The 23,175-nt window shown below is 47.3% G+C and overlaps 1 protein-coding gene across 3 annotated transcripts in view; it reads right to left on the bottom strand.

The window, feature by feature from the left end:
* Positions 1-190: 190 nt before the first annotated feature.
* SPNS2 (sphingolipid transporter 2) overlaps positions 191-23,175 on the bottom strand; it is a 116,978-nt gene continuing 93,993 nt past the window's right edge. Inside the window, exons 11-14 of one of the 3 annotated variants that reach the window (XM_015646809.2) lie at positions 17,143-17,306; positions 9,814-9,922; positions 4,891-4,937; positions 191-3,229 (exon numbers count right to left, since the gene is read on the bottom strand). In XM_015646809.2, the coding sequence (XP_015502295.1) occupies positions 3,220-3,229; positions 4,891-4,937; positions 9,814-9,922; positions 17,143-17,306 (330 nt within the window). In that variant the 3' untranslated portion in view covers positions 191-3,219. Of the gene's footprint in view, positions 3,230-4,887; positions 4,938-9,813; positions 9,923-16,524; positions 16,608-17,142; positions 17,307-23,175 lie in introns of those variants that run through there. The other 2 variants (XM_015646810.2, XM_019008653.1) reach the window with 2 other exon arrangements.

Consider the following 23,175-nt stretch of genomic DNA (forward strand, 5'->3'; position numbering starts at 1 on the left):
TGGCTGGATCCAGCTCAGAGGGAAAAGGAGGCTGTAATCCACCACCTTCCCTGCTCCTGGTGTTACTTCTCAATAAACTCCAGGCAGGCTGATGTCCAGGTAAGTTCTTGGCTGCTGGAGCTTGGAGCATCCTTATCCCAGGGACCAGGAGTGCACAGCCAGGAGGTGACACAAGAAAAGGAGCCAGGGGGAACCTTTTAAATACTTTTATTTCTTAATTTACATAAAGGTATATATTTGGCTTATCTTTTTTTTTTATACTCTGAGATTCACAATCAATTGCTCTTAAAAAATAAAATAGTCATTTGCTTCTGAAAGAAATCAGAAAACTATTTTATACTCCTCCCTTGTATAACAAGAAAATACACTAATACTCCCGTACATCACGTGGTAAAAGTGATTGTAAGTGCTGGTTTACCAGACAATAAAGCAAATGGACAAGAAAAGAAGCATTTGGGGTGGAGCTTGGAAGAACTCTGCTTCCCAGAGCACAGCCAGACATTTATGGGGTTTTGTCACCCTGACTGTAGGGGGAGAGGCTCCTGGGGCCACCCAGACCCTCTCTAGGAGTGGTGGCAGCAGGAGCCCCTTGGGTTGGCAGCTTGATGCCTTTGGGGTCATTCTCTTGCCTCTTGGGGCAGGTCCCATTGCCTCAGTTTCCCACACTGTACAAACCACCTCACTGCCAGTGCAGGGTCAGCTGGGGGGAGTTAATGCTTTAACAAATCCCCTTTATGGAGTGGAGTGGAAGAAAACCCTGGTAATTAACTGAGGGGCAGCTGGAGCCTCCCTGGTGCCTCTGGACACTTGCACAGACCGTGGTGAATGCAGCAAGGATCTGGAAGAAGCCTGAGCCTGTCTCCCTCGGCCTGGAACATGTGGGAGCAGAGATTCAGGGACCCCTTGGTGAAGGCAGGACTCATTTCTTACTCCCTGGTTTGCTCCCTTCCCTCTGCCCTTGTCTGAACAGAATCCACAGCATTTCCTTCATGTGCACAAAGGATAAAACCAGCACTGAGCTCTGACAGGAACTGGAGCCTGTCACAAACAAGGACTGCCAGTGACATTACAGAACAGTTCCCTTTTCATTGTTGACTCCTGAGAATTAAGTTTAAGGAGAATTCCTAATCTCTGAACCTTGCAGAAATGTTCCATTTTGTTGACAGCAAATGCTACAACAGAGAGCCTATCAGAAAAGCAATTTGGGAAATGTGGTTAATCTTCTTTGGTCTCTGAGATGAAATGACTGATTGTTGGGTTGCTTTTTGTTTCTTTTTAAACAGCTTAAAAAGGAATTTCTTAATGGGAATCAGAAATTCATGTGCCTTTAAAGCCAAGTGTTTGGCTCCCAGACTACAGTGGCTGTGTTTCCCCTCCAAGTGTAAATAGTGGCACGAGGTAGGAAGTGAAGCATTGTTGGGATTTGCTTTGCTTTGTTATTTCTAGCACCTGCTTGCTCAGGCACTAGAGGAACACTTCTGGCTCTGGGTCTTTAGCCAAGTCTTAGAGCTATTGTTAAGGAATTTCAGGTGACAGAACCCTTGCAGAGGAGTCCTGTGAGGTCTGAAGGAGGAAAAGCTCAAAGGATTAGAGGAACCCCAGCCTGGCTATGGGGTGAGCACTTGGAATTTGAACCATCTCTGCTGCAATGCTGTGCTGTAAGTCCCAACACATCCTGGCAGGGAATGGGAAATGAACCCAGATTTACTAACAGGACCTTCCTGTGCCTGAGTAATCTTATGGCACAACCAGGACAGCAGCTTCCAGCCTTAACTCACATCTAGTCCTGGTCTGACATTTCCTGAGCTGATTTAGCCCTCCCTGGACCCCAAGTGCAGTCACTTGGAGCCATGAGCACAAGAATGAGGTGCTTTCACCTGCTCGAGTTGTGCTGAACTGGAGGGGGGATCTGAACTGTGAGAGAGGGCTCAGAAGAGAGGGAATGGTGAACCCTTCATGTGGGAGCCTGGCCCTCCTTGGGCCCTGTGCTCCCCTTCCTCCCCCATCCAGCTGACACAGCATAAATCTGGCTTGTGGAGGCCAAGTACAGGAAACCAGACTCCAGTGGAATGGCACCATGACATGCTTCTGCATTTGAGTCCAACCCAGTCGAGGCACTGGCCTTGTCTGAAAGCTCTCAAGTGCACCTTTGTAAGGTACAAGTGACACCCCAGTGACAGTGCTGTGGGACAGCCCAGGCTCAGCTGTGCAGGAGCCCAAGCAGTTTCAGCCACCTGCTTTGGAACACTGACAGGGAGAATTAGCATTGACATCCCAGTGATATGGTATCATGTAAACAAAGCACGAGGTCACTGGCACAGCAGTATTGCACTCCCAGGCCCAAGGTACAGCCATCCAGCCAGGTGGATTTTGGTATTTTAAAAGCCTGTGAACCTCCTAGGAAGGTTGAATTTAGCATATGGAAAACTCTAGAGCCCGTAGGGATTTCTGTCCAACACTCTTCTGGGCATTTCTGTGGCAACCAGCAGCACACCCAGTGCAGTGAAACTCTCTCCTCTGTCCCATTGCTCAGTCTCAGTGACAAGTCACCCACTGGAAGTTTTCCTGTGGTGCCCCTGCAGGCCCTGGCACTAGGGCACTGAGAGGAGGAGAGCTGTGGACGTTACTGTCTGCTATGGTTGCACAGGCAGCTCCAGATTTCAAATGTTTAAATAAAAACTGTTCATCTAAGTGTATATATATATATATATATCTCATCTAATGTCTTCAGCAGAGATAAAACATCTTATAACATATTTAAATAAAAAATAATAATCTGAATCAAGCCTTCAGTGTCAAAGAAAAGGTGATGTACAGAACAGGTCCTCAACTAGTGCAGTCTGTGGGAGTGGGAGTGCTGGCAGAGCAGCAGCATTCCATAGGACACCAGCTGCCCTAAAAACAATGTGGACTTCATTGGCTACAACTAAAACCATGTACACAATCTACAGTTGCTCACTTGGGCAGCATTTTCTGGGTCCAGTGGACAGTTGGTTTCCAGGCTCAGGGGACCCTGGGAGTGTCCTCACGTTCCAGAAGTTGCCTGTTCCTGGCTGCCCTGCTCATCTCCGGGTGCCTGACCCCGCAGGCTGGAGCCGTGGGATGGATGTGGTGCTGGAGAACCCCTCTGGAATGTGGAGCTGAAGGATCCACTGATACCCAGTCCAGAAGGGCTTCGAGACTGAGATTGGCACGGTGGGAGCAGGAGCGTCCTCACCTTCACTGGCAGCTGCAAACAGGGAAGAGAAGGCAGTTACTGGGGAGGTTCCAGGTATGGATTGGTGATGGTGCTCCCTGGGCAAAGCCTGCCCATGGTGGAGGCAGCACTTGGGGATGTGCTGAAGCCATTTGGGATGGAAACAAAAGCACTGTGATCCAGGCCCTGTCTGCTCCAGGAGGTGATGGCAGGTGTAGCTCCCTGTAGGACTTGGGGCAGGTGTGTAGGCACAACTGCTCCTGCTGTGGGCTGAAGCAGCTCAGCACACTACAGGCTCCATTTCTGACCCCCTCAGTTTACTAAAGAGGGGCAGCCTTGTGCCTTAAATTGTCATTTTAGAAAGGGCTGTCCTGGAGAGCCCAGCTCAGCTGTCAGCCCAGCACAGCCCAGCTCAATGTGCTGCTGACAAGGCACTGCTGCTGGTCCATGCTGGCTTTAAGGAGTGTGTCAGCACCTCTCCTCACTGCTGAGGTACCACTGTGGTGGCCTGTGTTATCAGCCAGCTGCTTTCCTAGATAATGGGGCAAGGATAACCAGTTCTCACTGCAGGATTTCCTGTCAGAGGGTCTGTGCTCCATGTTATGCAGGAAATTGTCCCAACCTTAAAAATTAGTGGCTGCTGCATTACAGAAAAATTTCCCTATGATGGTGCCCTGGTTTCTTTCAACCTGTATAAAACTGGACCAAAAAAGAGCAAGTGCAGTGAAAAACCCTGGTGTGCCCAGGACACAGGTAGTCACTGGTTTGTCAGGCAAGGTTCAGCAACAGCACCAAGTATTTCCTCCCAGATTTGTTGATGGCTCTTTCTAAAAAAAATCCTCCAACTTTATCTAAAAGTTACTGTTTAATAATACTGTGTGAATACACATCCAGCCCAGAGCCTGCAAACTCCAGGCAGCCCCCTATGCCCAAACCCACTCCCCTCTGTGGAAATAACACATCTGCTGTGCTAGAGATTGTATTAAATCTTTTCCCTCAAAAGGCCATTCTAAAGTGTCTTATTGAGTTCTGATTTTCTGATTAGTCTTTCAATGCATTTTAATTTATGGGAAAGAAATCTCCTCTTCAGAAACTTGCTTTAATTAATTTTGGCTCCAGTAAAATGCTGGGAATGTTTATCACTTGTGGCAGCTCCAAGCAGCAGCGCTGTGGCTGTGGGGGAGTGATAAGGGCAGCATGAACACAAGGGACAGGGTGGGCAGCAGGAAGGGGATGCCCTGGATCGAGGGTTGCAGAGGGGACAGTCCAGCTACAACAGGCAGGGTCAGGAAACGTTTTCTGCAGAAAATTTGGACTATGCCAGAAATGGTGGTTTGGTAGCAGCCCATGTTTTACCCAGAGCAGGGCAGCAGGAGGTTCTGTGAACACCAAAACGTTTTAAGTTCTGGCCTGGGACAGTCACACTGCTGGTGGTCAAGGGGAGGAGGGTAACACGGGCTTTTCTGCTCAGAGAAGTGAGCACCAGCTTCTGGAAGCAACTCAATACCACAAAGGACACTTGAGTTGACCCCTGGTTTCCCTGTTCTTGCTTTGCTCTGCTTTGGGCTGAGGGTGTGGTAAAGGTGCAAACCAGAGCTGGCTAAGGAAACTTCTCTGCAATTCAAAAGGAAAGAAATGGGCTGGTTTGGAGCAGAGCTGTAGCTTGAAACCTACTGCTGGTTTGGGTCACTCACCGTCTCAGACTTTGACAGAGGCTGGTGGCATCACAAGCTGATTCACCCTGGTGAAGAGAAAACAAGAGTGTTGTGTGAGAGCTGCAATTAACAAAGAAATGGATTCCTAATAGCACACAAGCTTGGTAAATCCAGGTTCTGGTTACTTAACAATGTCTGAAGAAGTGAGACATTAATAACTGTCCTGCACAATGGTATAAAGCTGAAACCTTGTCACACAGCGGTGCCTGACAGCAATGCTGACAATGCCTGGAACATGCCAAATAACATTGCTGGCACTAATTGACAAGGATTTGGGAAGGTCCCAAAGGCATCCAGATAGCTGCTATTTCCCTAAGCCAGTACAAGATTGTACAGTGGCTGTTGGTGTCCTTCAGCCTGACAGCACAAATGTAAACAGTCATCACTGATAAAAAATAAATTAAGAAAAAGTGAGTTGTCTTGCTGTTTGCACCTCCTGAAGACCTGCTGTTGTTCCAGGCACCTGCTCCCGGGTGATGGGCAGCGTCTGACAGGGACTGCTGTGTCACAGGAGCTGTCCTGCCACTCCTGGGATGAGGGCAGCCAGGGGATAGCTCCTGTCTGCTCTGTGGGACCAGGGACAGCAGCAATAGTCCTATGAAGTCCATCCCTTGCACCTGCTGCTTGTCCTTGCAGTACATGCCCTGGAAAATTCATCCTTCCTCAGCAGCAGCTCCTCTCCTCTGACAGTGACACACAGCAGGACCCCGTGTGAACTGCCAGAGGTGCCATCCTCGGACCCCGAGCCCTTTGGAACTTGTTTTCCAGCTCAGCTCTCGCTGACCTCAGTGCGAACACCTGGATTCTCCCAGCACTGGGAACCTCTACAGACCTGCTGCCTTCACCCAAGGGCTCCCGGGCTGTACTGGGGCAGCAACAGCAGAAATAAATCCGAGTCACAAAGGGGGAGTCTCTGCCTACTATGCCGGAGTTTGGGTTTAGGAGTTTTCTTATTGTTTCTTTCTCTAAAATAGTTTTCTCCTATATGTGTTGCTAGGAGACAATAACGACCGGGCACTTAGGAGAGACAAAAGCGGCCACAGCTCAGGGGAGGGCCCAGCTGGCTGCTCTTTATACCTGGGGATTTCTCTGGGAAGGGCACAAATACCCTTATAAAATACCTGAATTATAAAATACCACAAATACCTGGGCTGGGTGGAAAAAACCGGGGGTGAGGGCAGGTGCCGGCTCTGGTTCTCTCGGCATTCCCAGCGGGGACAGGCTGCGCTCGCTGCGGGCACAGCTCCCCACACGGCGGCTCCTGGCTCCGGCCTTTGCCGTGAGGGCAGCTCCGCTGGGACCTTAGCAACACCCGCCTCACTAAAACAGGGATTTTCACCACCTGCCGGGGTGCCTGGGGGGAAACCCCGGGATCCCCGAGCCCCTTTCCCCTCGCAGGGAGCCTCTCCCGGCCCTGTTCGGAGCCGGGCCGCTGCCGCCCAGCCCCGCCGCGCCTCTGCTACCGCTGCGGCTCTGCTCCGCTGGAGCCCGCACGCCCTGCCTGCCGAGCCTGGCGGTGTCCGCCGGCCCCCGCTCGCTGCCCCGGCCCGGCTCGTTCCTGCCGCTGTTCCCCAGGTTCCCGCCGGGGCACCGGGCCCGGCCGGCCCCGGGTTCGTGAGGGCAGCGCCCGCCCCGTCCCGCCCCGCGCGGGGCCCGAGCTCGCGGCACAGCGGGGAACCCTCGGCGCCCCTGCCGGCCGTGCCCGGGACTGCAGCGGGGGAAGGAGCCCGCCGGCCGCTGCCGGACACGGAGCAGCCCCGGGCTCGCGTTTCCCATTCCGAGAGAGGCTCCTGCCTCCCTCAGCAGACACCTGTCTCTCCAGCCAAGGCAGGTTTAACTAAGAACCAAACCGCCCCAGCAGTGCTTTGTACCTCTGCTGCCAAAGGCAGCTTCTCTCTGCATCAATGAAACCCTCGGACAGGTGCACAGGGAACATCTCAGAACTGCCACTGCCTCAGGTCCTGCCAGGTGTCAAGTTCTCAGCAAACATCACTCTCCTTTGGACGTGTCAAAATTTAGTTGTGGTTCTTCAGCACACTTTGTACCTGACCCAGAACACTTTTTTTTTCCCACTGAAATGGATTCAAACATGTTCCAGGACTCAGGGAACACCTTCCAAGAAATCTCTGTATCAGGATTTGGTCCAGCTCAGCCCACAGCTCTTAATTTCACACCAACCCCACAGATCTCCAAGGTACATAGAAGCCTCTGAGCATTTTCTGCCTTTCCAGGCTATAAACTGAAATATTTCTGATGGAAGAGCTGACCCAAGTTTCTTTGTACAAGTCCCATTGTTGGTAACTCCACTGCACTGGAAATCACATTATATTGAACATTGGAATAGTGCAGAATACATCAGAGAAAATTACCTGGGAATGCTACAGTCAACCTCAAAACAAGGACACAAGCTATGGAATGTCACAAAACTATCCCAGAACACTTAAACTCCAGAGGTTTGAGTGAACCATGATGTTTCAAAGTCCTATGCCTTGCCACGTCATTCCACCTTCTGAGAGGATACAGAATCTATACAGAAAAAGTTCATTTTTCCATGACTTTAGAACCCACCTGCATTGCTGACACAACCAGAAACAGACACAACTTTCCTGCTTCTTCCTTTCCCTCCTATACCTGTATGGGGATAAAATGTACCACCCTTTTATTTTAACACATTTCTCTCAAGTTCTGCTTTATCTCTGTTTCACAGATGGGAACAGAGGCCTGGAGGGCTAACCCTGAAATGCTTTTTGAAGATTTGATGGAAAATTAGACTGCACATGACTTGTGAACCTGCTGGGGAGATAAATGACTTTCAGGGATCACACAGGAAGCTGGTGGGCAGGAGAGAGAACTGAAAGAGTCCCCAGATTTGGGACAGTGCCTCCTCAGTCCCTCTGAAGCCTTGTGCTGCAGACAGTGGTCACTGCCACAACCAGTGGCACTGGGGCTCAGCTTATAAAAATAAACTTATTTGTTTATTCTTTTAAAGCAAACCTAAAAAAATAAATTTCAAACTCTCTTATGTGACAAAATGTAATACATGGGCTTAAAATAACAAGGCTCAAGAGCATCTGAATCCCTCATTAAGTACTACTTGCCTTTCTAATAACAATAATCCCACACTGAATGGATCACTGAACATTGGCTCCTGTTTTCTCTGCAGTGTTTTTTTAAGATTGTGAATGTTTTCATTCCTTGAAGAGAGTAGGGTGGGAACCTGTCTGTTATTTCTGGAGGAGGAGGAGGAAACTCACTCAAATTGCCTTTTAATAACAAAAGCTGTACAACTTTTTTTTTGTTTGTTAATGGACTCCTCTAGCAGCTAAAAATGTGGCTGATTCTTTCTAACTCCATCACTTCCTCTCCTGTCAAACCTAAATATTTCTCCTAGATCCTATCAAGTCATTTCCATGTACTGTGACAGCATCTATAATTCTGAAGTATTTATAAGACTGTCTGTTTAATATTAAACTACATGCTCTAGAGCTGTTAAATATTTATGCTATGTAAAATGGATCTAATTTCACTGCACCTCGGCCGGTTAGAGACCTGCATGAGGACAAGACAGCCAATTTAAGATAACAGATGACTGGCCAGGATCTTTTACAGGTCAGCTATGCTCTATTTCAGGAGCTAGGCAGGATTATTCTCCAAATGCTCTGTCCCTTCCAGCCTTGCTGGTCCCCAAGGCAGCAGCTAATGGAGATTACAGGTTGTAGTGCAGCCAGCACTGCTGGGCAGTGCCAGGGATTTGAAACAATTCCTGCTGCCTACATCCAGTGCAAGAAGCTTCTGCTCCACCCTGGGCCAGCAAGGGGAGAAGCCAGCTCCCCCTTCTCACCTGCAGCTGTGAGGAGCACTGGTGTCCCACTGAGTGTCCTGCTGAGCTCCAGGATTGTGTCACCTCTGTCCCTGAGCTCCTGGAGCACGAGGTCAGCAAGGATGAACACACCACTGTGCCCAGGGCTCCAAGAGAGGCTGTGCTTACAGAAAGCTTTTGGGAATGCTGCCAGCCTGGCTGATGTCAAGTTTCATGCCCAAGTTAAACACCACCTGTATTTCAGTACCCTGCAGCTTTCCCAAAGCCCAGTTTTCTTGCTATCTAAACAAGCCAGGCTCTGGCTTTTGTAACTGAGAAGCATATTAGGAAATGATGCAGGTTTTTACAGCCTGCTGTACTTAACATCACTTAATTTTTACAACCAATAATAAAATGCTTCAGTAGGGTCCTTCTAGCCTGAAAATAACTCAGATTTTGAGTCACTGAGCAGGAGTTTTTTAGTACTGAGCTTTTGAGATGGATCTCATTCAGCAGACAAGTACTGGGGATACAGCTGGACCATTGGACTTAGCAGCAATTCCTGCCAGTGATTAAGGATCCTTCTCCTTAATTTCAGTGGAGAGAATTCTGTGTTTCTACTGCAATGTGCCATCAAGTGTCTGTTTGAAGCAGTGCTTTAGGAAGGGACACAGGGAGACCAGTCACTAATGGCAGCTCCCAACAGATTCCTCCTGTCTGAACTTCTTCAGACATTGGGAGGTTAAAAACATCTCCAAAAGGCCTTGTAAAGACACTGAAACCTGAAATTTTAGGTGATGAGATGTTCATATCCAGACATCCTTAAGAGGTAATGAGACTTTATGGCCTTAATCTATGAAAAATAAATCTCTTTCAGTTAGCCATTGCTGCCTTGCAGTAGCTGAGCATAACTCCCATTTTCACTTGGAAGGGGATAGCTCTGGTTTCCTGCTCCTCAGCACTTCTCCTGGCATGCTGAACAAGCTGCCACAGCCTCCCCAAAAAAGGCTGCAGAACATCAGCCCTCACTACAACCTGTTACCTTCAGTAAGAACAGTGGAATCGAGGATTGCTCCCAGGGAGCAGCTCCTGCTCTGACTGACCTCAAGCTGTTTTGATGGTGAAGTCAGTAATTCTGGGACAAGACGTGACTGACAACATGAATTCCTGCAGAACTTCAGACTCCAAGCAGGCTGCAGCTGGAAACAGTGACTGAAAGGGAAGGAGAGCAACAGTGATACATCAGCCTAGAGAGCTGCCAGAGAGTGGCACAAGGCTAGGATGGCACAGTTAAAAATAGCCAAGCACTGAGCTTCCTGATGCATCTGACAGGTTATCCAGCCTGCAGGAATGGGCTGTTGATGGAGCTGAGGTCAGTTTGCTGAAGGAAAAGAGGACTCTAACAAAATTCAGCCGATAATCTGGCACAGGAGGAGTTTGCTTTGGAGCAGGAATAGTGCTCAATGTGGCTGCTGCCTGCTCATGCTCTCATTGCCAGCCAGGGAGGAGGCCTGGGGCTTTGTGCACCTGCAGCTCTCCATCTCCAGGCTCACATCTCCACCCTGCAGCTCTCCATCCCCAGGCTCACATCTCCACCCTGCAGCTCTCCATGCCCAGCTCACATCTCCACCCTGCAGCTCTCCATCCCCAGGCTCACACAGGAGCTGGTTGTGCACACCCTGTGCCCTGTGCCAGGGCAATCCCTTCCCTCTGGATTGCTCAGTCAGTATGGAGCTCTCTGCTGGGGACAGGGGCTCCTCCAGCTGCACTGAAGAAATTAATTGGCTCAAATCCCCTTTTCCTCCTGATTGTCAGTGGGTTTAGCAAACAAAATATAATAATCATGTACAGCAAATATATTTTCCCCTCTATTTGGTTCATCTCCTTAAAGCTGCACAGACTGTATTTTCCATCTGTTCATTTAATCCAGGTGCTGATTTGTCTCCAGAGGCAGAAACATGGGTCAGCTTCACTTTTTCCTTTTCCACATATCTCTGCTGAGGAGAAAAGTGGCATAAAGGAAAAATCAATAACCTTTCCTGCTATTTTCCCAGGCAGCTGCAGCAGAACAGATGTGAAGATGAGCAGTTAACAGCACCAGTCAGGGTCCCAAGGACCTGGATGGAAATGGGCTCCAGGGCTCCTTTGGGGGTACTCTGACATGGACCCCTCAAATCTATGAAGATGCAGGTCTCAAAACCTGGTGCCTGAGTCTGTCTCTGTAAGTAAAATTCTGCCAGATATTGATGGGCTCAGTATTGAGGTGGAGGGATTTTTATGTGTGTAAAAACATACACTCCTGTGCACTGAAATAATGGAGCAAAAGGGGCAGTGGAGTGCCTCACTTTTGACTGAATGATTGAATGGCAAGAGGGAGAAGCCATGACATAAAAAGCAGATAAGAATGAATTACCTGCTCTCCTGGGCTGAACACCCACCTGCTGTGGGAAGTGGGGAAGGAATTCCTTGCTTTGTTTTGCTTTGTTTGAGGTGCAGCTTTTGCTTTTCCTATTAAACTGTCTGTACTCAACCCACAAGTGTTTCAGCTCTCACCCCTCCAAGTATTTTAGGGACAACATCTGACTTCTTGGGGCTCACAGCAGAGAGCCAGTAGCCAAGACTGCAGTGGGACTTGATCTGGAGCTCTTGGAAACGTGAGCTTTGGCTTCCCAATAGCATAAGGCACATGGAGAAGTTCCATCCTTGCTGTGGGATAGCACCAAGCAGCTGGGAATAGTGTGGGAATGTTGTTTTCCTTTCTCTGTGGCACAGGGGATGACCCTGGGAAGGTCAGTCTGGTGGGGAATGGGTGGTTTTGGAGAAGCCTTTGGGGGTTCCCAGAGCTGTGCCAGCACTGGCTGTCCCTGCCCTGCCCAGCTCCTGCTGCCAGCACTTACCTCTGACAGCTCAAACACCATGGAAGGACCACAGCTGAGCTCAAACTGCTGAGAACAGTCACACTGTCCTCTGCACCTCCCTGCCCGACCTGCAGGAAATCCACAGGCTGACTGAAGTGACACAACAAATCAGCAATTGCTCTGTATGAGGCTGTTTTCCATCTGCACGACACCAGCTGCTCCCAACTGCAGCAGCAAACCAGCATTTAAAATTCAAGTCCCAAGTTGTTGCATTCTTGGTTTTGCTAACTGTTTATGGAGTTACGTTGCCAGTAAACAGGTGAGAAAACCAACAGCTCTACAAGGAGGTTTTTCAACCAATAATAGAACTATTTTCACCACCTTTCCCCTTCATATTCTTAACATGGATTCCACATAAACCATCTAATACTCTAATCTTGTTCCATCTGCAGTCTGTGAGTTTTTATCATGCCTCTCTCAGATACTCAAAACTCACTCCTTGCCTCTCTCCTTCTATCACCACAGATCCTCTGCACCTTAATCCAGGCTTTTTGCTGTAAATTCATGTGGCTTCAAAGGCCAAGGATATCTTATCTCATTTTAATGCTAAAAAAGCATTGTGAGTTTCTACCACTGTAGGAAATGTTTAATTATTGTTCTTTTGTAAAGTCAAAACAAATGAAGCAATGATATTCCTCCCCATAAGCTGCTGAGTATCAGCAGTGAGCAAGCTGTTCTCAAATATCCCTTTTTGGGAGTTAAAATCCACTTGCAGCTCCTGAAATCCAAACTCTGTCTCAATGCAGCACTGACACATCTCTAAAATAAGTGGCCAGCCTCTTAAAACCCCCTGTGATACAGCTCCAGCTATTTCAGAGAAGGAATGTTCTTTTTGGCAATGCAAACTACCAGGATGGAGCAGACTCAGCATCAATCAGCTGCCACTCTAATTAATACCTGAGAAATTGTTAATGGGAGGGACTCTGGGCTTTGCTGGAAACATCAGGTCACCTGGTGGGTCCTTTCTGTGTCCAACAGCTGCCACAGAAAAATGAGAGAAAGGGAGGGTTGACAACTCTGTGAGTCCTTCCCCTGCCCCACATAATAGAATCTGCAAAGCAAAAATAAGGTCAGACACTTTCAAATTGCTGCAACAGGAGAACTGGGAGATAATTTTATATCCAGTTCTGCAAAAGGCTAAAAATAAGCCTGATATGAGGCAGAAGAAAGAGCCTGAAAATGGATTATTCTCATTTTTCCTGTAATGCAATTTGAAGATGTGCCATGTTTAAGACAGCAGAAGTGTCTGGACTAGGGATGGTTCTTTTTGTGGATTTTGCTATCTCCTCTGTAAAGAGTATTTGTTTTCTAGTGTTTGTACACACCACTTTTAAAATAAGCACTTCTACTCAGCAAGACCTTCCACATCTGATCTAAGGTGTTAAGAGCAAAATTTTTTTTCTTATGAAATGTTTAATTTTCATTTTAGGAGAAAAGAAATACCTGCTTCAGTTGTTTAAATAACCTGATTCTTATTATGCAAACAAAGGGGTGAAGGTTCAGGCTTGCAGTCTCTCAAGTGCTGAGTGGTCACTGGTTAAAGACTTAAATTCTTTTGTTCTGAACAGTTGCATCAGTGCAGCTGTTTATTCCTGCTCTGGCTGCCCCAGGGATCCACACTGCAGTATCCTTGGTGAAAATATCCAGCCTCTTTCATGCAGAGAGGGACTGAGCCATTATAAAACTTGGACCCCCTTCCTAAACATCCTTCCATACCTCTGGAAAAAAACAGATAGTGTAATGTTTCCAGGGATTAAGTAAAAAACCAAAAAGTTAAAAGAACAAAATCCTTTGAGGAGTAGAGTATCCCATACCTGCACAGGGTGATTTTTCAGGAAGAACCCAGGTGAATTTGGTTTTCCCTCAGCAGCAGCTGGGAGTGGCCATGGCTGGGGACAGGGCTGCAGGATCACTGCACTCACTGCCCAGGAAAGGATCCTGACACACAATAATTATGGTGATTTATATCCCTGGTACTCAAAGGAAAAGGACTTTTTTGAATCCCTTTCCATGATAAAAAAACACACATTTTTTCAAATTATTGATGGAGCTCCTAGCAAGTACCAAATGTAGGCTTTTCTTCTGCAGCCCTCCAGGGTGAAGCTTTGTTTGTCCCAGTTCTCCACACTGTGAGTGAGGGAGGGGATGAACACAAGCCACAGACACAACTCTCAGCAGTGCTGAGTTTTACTTCCATTAAGTGGAGAACCTGGACTGCTCCCAGCCTTGGACACAGCTCTTTGGCAGGGCTGTGATGGAACTTGAGGGTAAAAGTGCAATTATCAGATTTCTGATCCATTTCAGAGGGCTCTGCCACGGCAAGACTGTATTATCTTCCAGAGAGTCTAAAATCCAGCTTGGGTCTCACCAATATTCCTCAAGCAGGTAAGAGAATTACAGTCCAGAGTGCTGATGTTTGGAAATAAAATACAATGCTTTAACCCTCCTCTGCAGAGGTGCAGAGCAGGAAAGAAACAACAACACAGTCAACTGATACCACAGAAGGAATTGTAGTTGAGTGGTTTAAGAAACAATTGAAGTATTTATCATTACTAGTGCCTAGAACCTCTTACAGAAGCCATTCTTAACTGTTTTCTCTCTCTTATCACTTTGGAACGGTGAGATTAAATTTGTGTTACAGAACTAGTCCCCAAAATGATCGGATTATTAGCACAGAGTGATGTACTCTATCCTGTTCTCTGCTAGTAGTACATTTTCTAAAAGCCTCTTTAAGCTGTCAGACTTCTGAAGCAGCATGAAAATGGTAATAAAAGAATTGTGTTTATAAAAAAAATTGCTACAGAAAGATTTTTTTTTTCATTAGTGTTTTGTGAGCAGCCTTGTTGACGGGAATTCCTGTGTTAAAAAAGTACAAAATATGCCAGGAATTGTCACAATGATAAAAGTAGTGTGAAAGCCTGGAAACTCTTTTTTTGAAAGGAAGCGTGGTAGAAACTGGAGGAAGCTTTACAGGAAAGAGCTGCTATCCTGGTATCTGTCCTGCCTGGAAGGAGAAATTATTTCTAAGCAAACACCCAGAGCCAGTTACACAAAGAAACAAACAAACACAGAAATCCCAGCAATAAATCCCCATAGTCCATTTCCCAGGGAATAAAGCAGGGACAGCTCAGTTTCCACAGGCTGAGAGCAGTGTTCCACTTCTCTGCTCCTCACTGGAGGGGTGGCTGCTGCCCTGTGCCCTGACCCTGGCACTGATGGATGGCTTTAATCTCTGCCGTGTGACACCGCGCTCGTGATTCCCGCAGGTTAATTGATTTCTTTTGGCAAAGCCCGTTTCCAACTCCTGTTGTCTGAGCAGCAGGACTGACTGCACAGGGAAAACAAGGAATCCTGAAATAGCAATTCCTCTGTACCCTGCAAGTAATAGGTAGGATGGAGGGGAGGAGTGGCTGGGCAGAAAACAGCCTCTGCCAAAGGTGTGTGATGCCAAGTGCAGGTGGCCTGACAGGTGGGAGCTGGATGGTGGATCTGGGCTCCAGCATGGAGTTTTTATCTGCTAAGAGCAAAATGCTCTGCTACCTTTCCCCCCACAGGCAAGCACGGAAATACTAACAAATAAATCCTGCCCCATAAATTCTGAGGAGCCACTGAAGCTGCTGGAGGGGGCAGATGGGGCAGCACAGACCCTGCTGCACATGGGTCCCTCCACAGTCTCCAGCTTTACTTCTCTCTTCACTCCCACTTCTCAGTAACTTGAGAGAAGCTGCACTTCAGGAATCTCACTGCAGGATGTCAGGGTATTTTAACACAGGAGTGGGCACACCCCAGGAACAGGACCCTTCCTAGGAGTCACTTGAGAGAAATCATTTTGCTAGCCATTATTTATGACAATTGTTCTCCCCAGTTTGCAACACAAAACATCTGTGACTGACTAATACAATATTCATAAACAAATGTGAGTCAGGAAAGGAAATGATGCTAGAAGAGAAAGAGAAACAAACCCAGGTTTGACACCTGAATGCTTTTTTTCTAAGAATGTGTGGGAGGCTGGTTGCTCTGGACATAGAGTACAAGCAAAGCTGCTGAGGGCAGACAGCAAGAGAGGAATAATCCCTTTTGCACAGGAGCAGTTAGAGGTGTGGATGTGATCTCCCTCCCACATTAACACTGCTGCAAAAGCTGGGGCTTTGGCAAAACAGCTGGGTAAGACACACCAGTGCTGGCAGCCAAGCAGTCACCCAGCTGGTGCCCAGCCTGTGGTGTCTCTGAGTGAACAAAAACCTTCTTGAGATCTCCACTGGAGCTGAGAACAGCTTTCATGTCTTCCCCAAATAATCTGCTGTAGGATTTACCTATTTTTTATCTTAGGAAGGCCTTCCTAGCATTTAATCTCCAACCTCCCTTCCTGCCATTTACAACCCCTCTAATGCAGAAAACAAACCAGGCACACACATCACGTCCCCAAAGCCATACTGAAGTTCAACTCTGTAGGACTTCCCATCCTTATGACATGAGGTCTTGTTTTTCCATGATGTTTAAACATCTCTTTATAGAGGAACTTCTCCTTTCTTTGGTGTTTATGTATGCTAGTAAAGGAAGGTGGAACTGCACTTCCAGGGCCACAGCACCATCTCTGGCACTGCTTCCAAATCTCTTTCATCCTTCTGATAAAACAGTGTGAGCCAGAAAGTATCACCCAAAGTGTTCACACACTTAAGTCAACTCCAAACACCAAATTTTCCTTCTACCTGTACTGTACCTAGAGTGATATTTCAGGGCCCTTCTCCTTAAGGTAAATCAAGGCTCCCATTATCCAGTGGGGGAAAAGCAAAGGCAACTTACAGTCAACACCAGACTAGTCACCTACCCACATATTCAGCATGACATTACACATAGTAATTCTTATTTTTCAACAATTATGAGAAAGAGACTAACCCCAGAAGTTTGTATGTCATGTGGAAGCGTCTTCTGAATTACTGTAGTTGCCAACCGTGAGATGATCCGAATCGGTTTCTTTACTGAAAAACAGTAGCTTTTTTTTCCACAAAGCTGCAAGAAGGGACTGGGAAAGACTCTTTATCATAGCAACCCTTGAGTGCACATGTTCCCACACACAGCTTGCTTCCTCCTTGCCTCATGTTCTTCACTGCTGGAGGTGGGGAGATGGAGGTGGGCGGGCGCAGCATTGACCGCCAAGCTCTGGGAAGCACCTCCTGCTCCTCACCTCACTCTCCAGTGCTTCCAGCAGCCAGCAGCCCCTCACCATGGACAGCCTGGGCTGTGACATGCTCAGGCAGGGGTGTAAGGGGCCTGTCTGTGTGGCCAACAACTGAGATCCACCAGAGCAGAAGCGTGTAAAGGATGCCCAGCCAGCACGACCCAAGCCCCTGTGCTTCGTGCAGCCTCATGCACTCTGCTGAGCCCAGGTTCGTAACACACAACCCAACATCCTTTACCTGGAAGGGCCAAGGCCAGGGCAAGAGTACAGGCATAATGTTCAAGAGAGCAAACAGGCTGTGGTGCCTCCCCGTTCGCAATGGCCAGGCTACTCACTGTTGCTCAGCTTTGGCTCGGTCACTCAGGAAGAAGAGAGCTGTGGCCAGGAAGAACATCCCTCCCAGGACAACGACAAACGGGCAGAGCATGAGCGCGTAACCCAGGCTGAGGAACTCCCACACCGGGGACTCCTTTGTGCTTTGTCGTATCAGGTCGGAGATCTAAGACAGAAGAGCAAAACCATGAGTCACTTAATGAAAGAGACACGATGATAGTGAACACCATTCCTGAAACAACCACCCACCAGCCATGTGTGAGGTTTAAAATGGAACAGGGTGTTCAGTAGAAGCTGAATGTCCCTCACACCCTTCAGCCTTCCACACAGGAGCCTGGGCAATTTCTGCTCTGAAGCTTGGCAGGGGTTCTCATCTCACTGTCACTCTTCTGCCTGATCTAATACAATTCCCACAGCCCTTTCCATGTTCTCCCAGGCTGTGTCAGTGACAGCAGCCGTGGGTGTCTGACCTTGCTGCACTGCCCAAACACCCCGGGGAGCCAGCAGGGCCGTGCTGGTGCTGCTCAGTGGGTGAGGCAGTGATCAATCTTCTGCAATTCCCACCAAGTCCTGCTTACTCCCACACCTGACCTACCCCTCAGCAAAGGGAGCCATTAAATGCCATTTCTGTGTTCTGAGTGGGAAGGAGGGAAATGTTTTCCAAAGAACAAAAAAAAACCAGAGATCACATTGGACTTGGGGAAACAGAACTTGAATGTAGGGGGTTTATGCCCATGTCTGAGCTGTGGGGTTCATTCCTTCTCCCAGCCACCCAAGCTTGAAGTGTAATTGTGTGCAAGATGTGGCTCTGTCCCAGGCTCAGACACGGGGCTGTGCTTGCACTGCACACCACCAAATTTATGGATTAAGGCATAATTTCAGTATTTGGGATATAGAATGTTCTAGTCCTCCAAAAAGAACTTTATTCACAGGGTAAAACACCCTGAAGAAGAAAAACCAGAGTGTTACAAACAATTCTCATGTGAGACTGAAGGCAAATCACAGTGACCATTAGTCTGAGAGATTGATTTAAAAATAGCAACAAGACTTGAATGTGAAAAGAAAAGAATGCACCCACAGGAAAGCAGCAGAATGTGCTCTGCACTCAGGAGACAGGGACATCAGCTGGTCATTAATTCCCTTTTGTATCCAGACACCTTAATTCCAAACATTTCCCTTACTCTTCATTATGGAGCAGAATTTGGCATGGAGTCAATGTCTCTATCAGGCTGTAATAGCCAGAATTGAGGATATTCTAAAACAGAAATCTAGACATTCTAAACCATTTTTCATTTTTGGGAATGGACACAAATTATTCTCTAAAAGGACCAGACAATAAATCACTTGACAAATTGACATGGTAAGTCAGCAGCAGAGGATGAAAAGCCATGCATATGCTCCTGATTGCTTTCTCCAAGGATGACATGACATTCTAGGCTAAAAATCAGCTTTGAAAGTGTAAAGCCTCCAAAAAATAAATCTCCCAATGCAGTTTGTTCCACACCTTCCCTTCTAATGCATTGTGTTGACCTTTTATAGCAACAAATCATTATTAAATCTGCTGCATTCTTCATTTTTAACCAAACACATTCTGTAAATGCACAGTTTAGAAAAAAATGTCTTTCCTCCCTTTCAAGGTATAATTCTTTCCACCAAGCCTGCTGGGCTTCCTCATCCAGATTCCATATACTTCCCTCCCCAGTGTCCTCATCTCTGAACTCTAGAATTTTATCAGGGTCCACATATATGTTTTTGCTGTTAGCAGTCACTGCTCTCTGTTGTTTTGTTCCATTTGGTTACAAACCACCTGCTAAGGCTGGAACTTTGGCATCTCCTCTCGAGAGGACACAGGACATAATTACAGACCTAAGCTCCAAGAATGACACACCGTTTGCCAAATGGTCTGCTCTGTATTGCCAATTTTGGGCTTTCCAGACTCCTGGCAATGACAGCATCCTGAGCTGGCCAACTGTGATTTGGCAAGACCCAATCAAGCATAATTTTTGGTGTTTTCTCTCTAACATGAGTAACAAAGTGCGGGGGCCGTGCGTGGCCGGTGCCAGCTCTGCAGCACGGAGTCATGTGTGGGATTCCTTCCTTTGTTCCTCCAGCTGGGAGGTGGCAAAAGCCTTCAAAACACGTATGCAGAACGTGGGGGTGGAAAATCAAGAAGGAAGTCCCGTTGCTGCTCTGCAGTCTAATCAGAAATCTTTGATAGCAAGCTAACTGCAGAAGCTCACGTCTCCTCCCTCGCTGTGCAGCACAGAGCTCAGAGCAAGAGGAATGACTTTGCTAAATAAACCTCAGCTCGAGGCATTTTCACAGCGGAACACGGCCGGCGTGTGCTCAGCCCGTGGCAGCCACTTGGATGGAGCCCAGCTGGAGCCAGCTCCTGCTTTCTGGAGAAGCAACAGTGCAGCTGCCACCAGCATGGTCCCAACCCCAACCCAGCTGTGGCTCCATCCAGTGCTGGGGACAACGGAGGAACAACGGGAAACTTCATCACTTTCTTGGGAAGTATGTGCTGGGTGCTCTGCCATGGACACTGCAGATGCCAAGGTGGGCTCAAGCCCAAGGAAGGCATCTGGATTCCATGTTCTGTCTCTCCTGAACAGTCTGGGTGGGTGAATTAACTGATTTATTAATTACATGGTGTATTGGTAACAACATCTCTGAAATCACTGTTTCATTTCCCCTCTCTCCTTGCTGAGTCAGTATCTCAATTCCTCTGCAATTGGTTTCTCTAAATTTCTGACATTGCCACTTGGGCACAAATCCTGCTACATAAAAGGGCATTTCTGGCACAAATATCTGATTTTCATGATTAGAGGTTTGAGACAAGCCAGGTTCTTCCTGACTGATCGCTTCAGTACATTTCCTTAACACAGTATTCCCTGTTACCCCACAATGGTTTGGGATCCACCCACTCTGAAGTCAGTGTGAATGTGAAAGGTTTCTTTAATTTTCTAAAGAAAATGGAATATGAGTGCAAATGAAGCTGAGAAAGCAAAAATGAGGGATTTTATAAAGTAAACAATTTCCTGGGCCTGGTGGGGAGCAGAAGCATTTACACTGTGCTAAATGGCATGAGGAACACTTTATAATAAGAGGAAGTAAATCTGTTTTTTAATGATATTTTCCCCTTCCCAGGATGACCAGGCTGCATTAAATACATGGTGCTGCCTTGAAAAATACTACAGTAAATTAGGATGCTCCATAGGGATGCTGCTTGCTATGCCAGGACATTGGTACATCTCGGGGTCAGAGCAGTATCTGCCTCATTTGCCCTGGAGAGGGTTGAAAGTCTCTTTTCTTCAAGTCATTAACTTCCTTTCTCTCTGGTCTGGTCTGCCCAGTGATTTTTTAAGTTAAGACTGGACTTTCTCTGATCCCAGAGAGAGAATCATCACCTTTAGAATCCCTGTCCCCACCTCTGCTGGCAGCTTGGGCCCCTTCCCTGTCTGTATATCTCACAAAGCAAAGTGATTCCTCATGTTGAGGAGAATCTGAAAGGTGCTCAGCACCATGAAACTGTCCATCTTGGGAGCATGCAGGATCCCTGCCAGCTCAGAGGAAGAAAACATTTATTTAAGGAAGCTTTCAGTGCACAGAGGAATGACAGAGCTGATGAGACAGAGCTTGAAACACTCGAGTGCAACAACGACCTGCTTTGGATTTCTGGGCTTTCTCTAGTGAGATACTTTCACCTACATTAAACATTTATCAAAAATACTGAGAACCTGTACCTCTAACAAAGTCATGAACATGACATATGCACAGAGCTCTGAAAAAACACCAAAGCAGACTGAACCCTTGGCACAGAGCATTTTAGAGATGGGAAGTCATTTGGTATTTTATTGCCAGACTTAAATCTTCTCTGTTCCTGAGTCATCAGAAGTGGGAAGCTTGTTAGCTCATTGCAATGAAGAGATCAATCCCATGAGGGCTGGTCTGCAGGTGGTTCATTCTCCTCTTATTTTGCAGCTGACAGCTATGTCGAAGATTTGGCCTTTCAGTGCACTATGAAAAAGGCTTTTAATTACTCAGGACCAGAGAAATCCTCAGCTTAAAGTTACGCCTTGAAGAAACAGGTAATGAGGATGAGGGGCTGGAGGTTCTCATCCTCACATTATTTCCCTGGCAAGCACAGCAGATGTTCAGACCAGCCAGGCCAAATTCCATTTTACCCACCACAGTGTGGGTCACAGACAAGCATGAACGTGGGGAAAGATCTCTGCAGGAGGAGTGATGCCATCAGGGTTACACCACACCTGTCAAGCAGCTGAGACTTGGTAAAGAACAATAAAAACCATAAATGTGTATCACATTTCATCTACCAACTCCATCAGGTGATGGCAGATGCTGCTTGTAGAGACTCATGCACACTCTATCAGAATGTGCTGCAAAGGGCAACAAGACAGGGACCTCTGTTCCATCCTCAACCCCACAAGAGCAGTGGAATATCTCCTGAGGGTCCATGAAACAGAGAGCGATGCCAGGAAACTGTTTTGCACATTTTTGTCACAGGACATTACTGCCCTTTTGACCTTGAGTTGATCTCTTACCCTGCTTTGGCAGGAGACACAGCAATGGGCCATATTTGAGATATGACCCCCTGCATGGGTCAGCCAGGGACAGAACACCCACACTGCAGCATCACATCCCCACGATCCACTTCACTGCAATACCCTGCTTTTAAGTCAGACAGAAGTGGATTTGACTCCCAATGGGCTGTGGCCTGTTTTAGTCTAGCAAACTAAACTGGAAAAAGTGCTCTTCCAGAGTAAGCATGTCCTACTCTGAAGAAGCCATAGCATTTTAAATCATAAAATATGAATTTTAAACCATAATACATGAATTCTGCTTTCTCAGGCAGGCAAACCTTTACACACAGAGCTACTTTCTATACAGATATACTTGGTTAGGTAAACACCTTCAAACCAAATCAACAAAAAGGCTGTTTCAAACTGGGCCAAGACACTGTGAAATCTGCACCTCCAGTTATAACTTTCATTAAAAAGTACCTGAATTGCTGCATTTAGTAGAGCTTGCCTTGCCTTGCCCCTAATGAAATGCTGATCTGCCTGCCCTAATACTCTACACCAGGGATAATTAACACTGCTCTGCTAACTACTTGCTAAAGGAAGGTCATTAGTATTCTTGCTGCTTAAATAGCTCATTAGATTTATCAATCTGCTCACAGGAAAGCTGGGAAAGGGAGAAAAGTGAAGGGTGCCAAGGCTCCAGCTGGCCTGGAGTGGCTGGAGGTGGTGTCCCTCCTTCAGTAAAACTAAAACAGCCCAGGAGGGCAGGGAAGATGGGAACAATCACCAGAGGAGTGCAGGGAGTAGATTTTAGCCTATCAGGAGGTGATCATGGAGAAGAGCTGTCTCTGGCACTTCAGAACACCCTCCTGACAGGCTGATGTTGCCAGGTGACAAGGAGATACAGACTGGTTTTCATCCTCAGACCTTGTGAACAGCTGCACAGAGAAGATGAGAGAGAGTTGAAGCAAACAGGAGAGGGAGCAGCCCCAGGACAGCTGTGAGCCCACAGCAGCACCTGCCTGGCACATGGAGGGAGAGCAGTGCCTGCAGCAGCTCCTGCTGGCATCAGTCAGAGACAAGGCAAGGCTGCAAGAGGAAAGTGCTCAGGTAGAAAGCAAATTACAAACTTGGAGGAAGAAAAGAATAAGTCCCAAGCCACAGCATTGAATTAAAAACCCCCTTTTGCTTGTATTCAGATTTCCAGAAGCAGAGGAGCAGTCAGAAGTGGAGAAGGACACAAGAAGAAGGATGTAAACTCTGAGCAGAGAAAACAGGTTCATGCCTGTGCACAGATGGACACAGGGGCATGGACTTACAGTTCTTTTATTTTAAAGGACAACCAAGATCAAACCAGAATTAGTGATACAAAGAGCTGGAGTTGTGATGCAGCCTGAGAAGAGTTAACTATTTCACATGCTGCTGCCACCTCCCTCCACTTGCTCTTCTGAGTCTGAAATGCTGTCTAGAGCAGCAATTGAAGACCTTTAT

Source organism: Parus major, chromosome 19 (assembly GCF_001522545.3).
Source record: "Parus major isolate Abel chromosome 19, Parus_major1.1, whole genome shotgun sequence".
Classification (NCBI taxonomy): Eukaryota; Metazoa; Chordata; class Aves; order Passeriformes; family Paridae; genus Parus; species Parus major.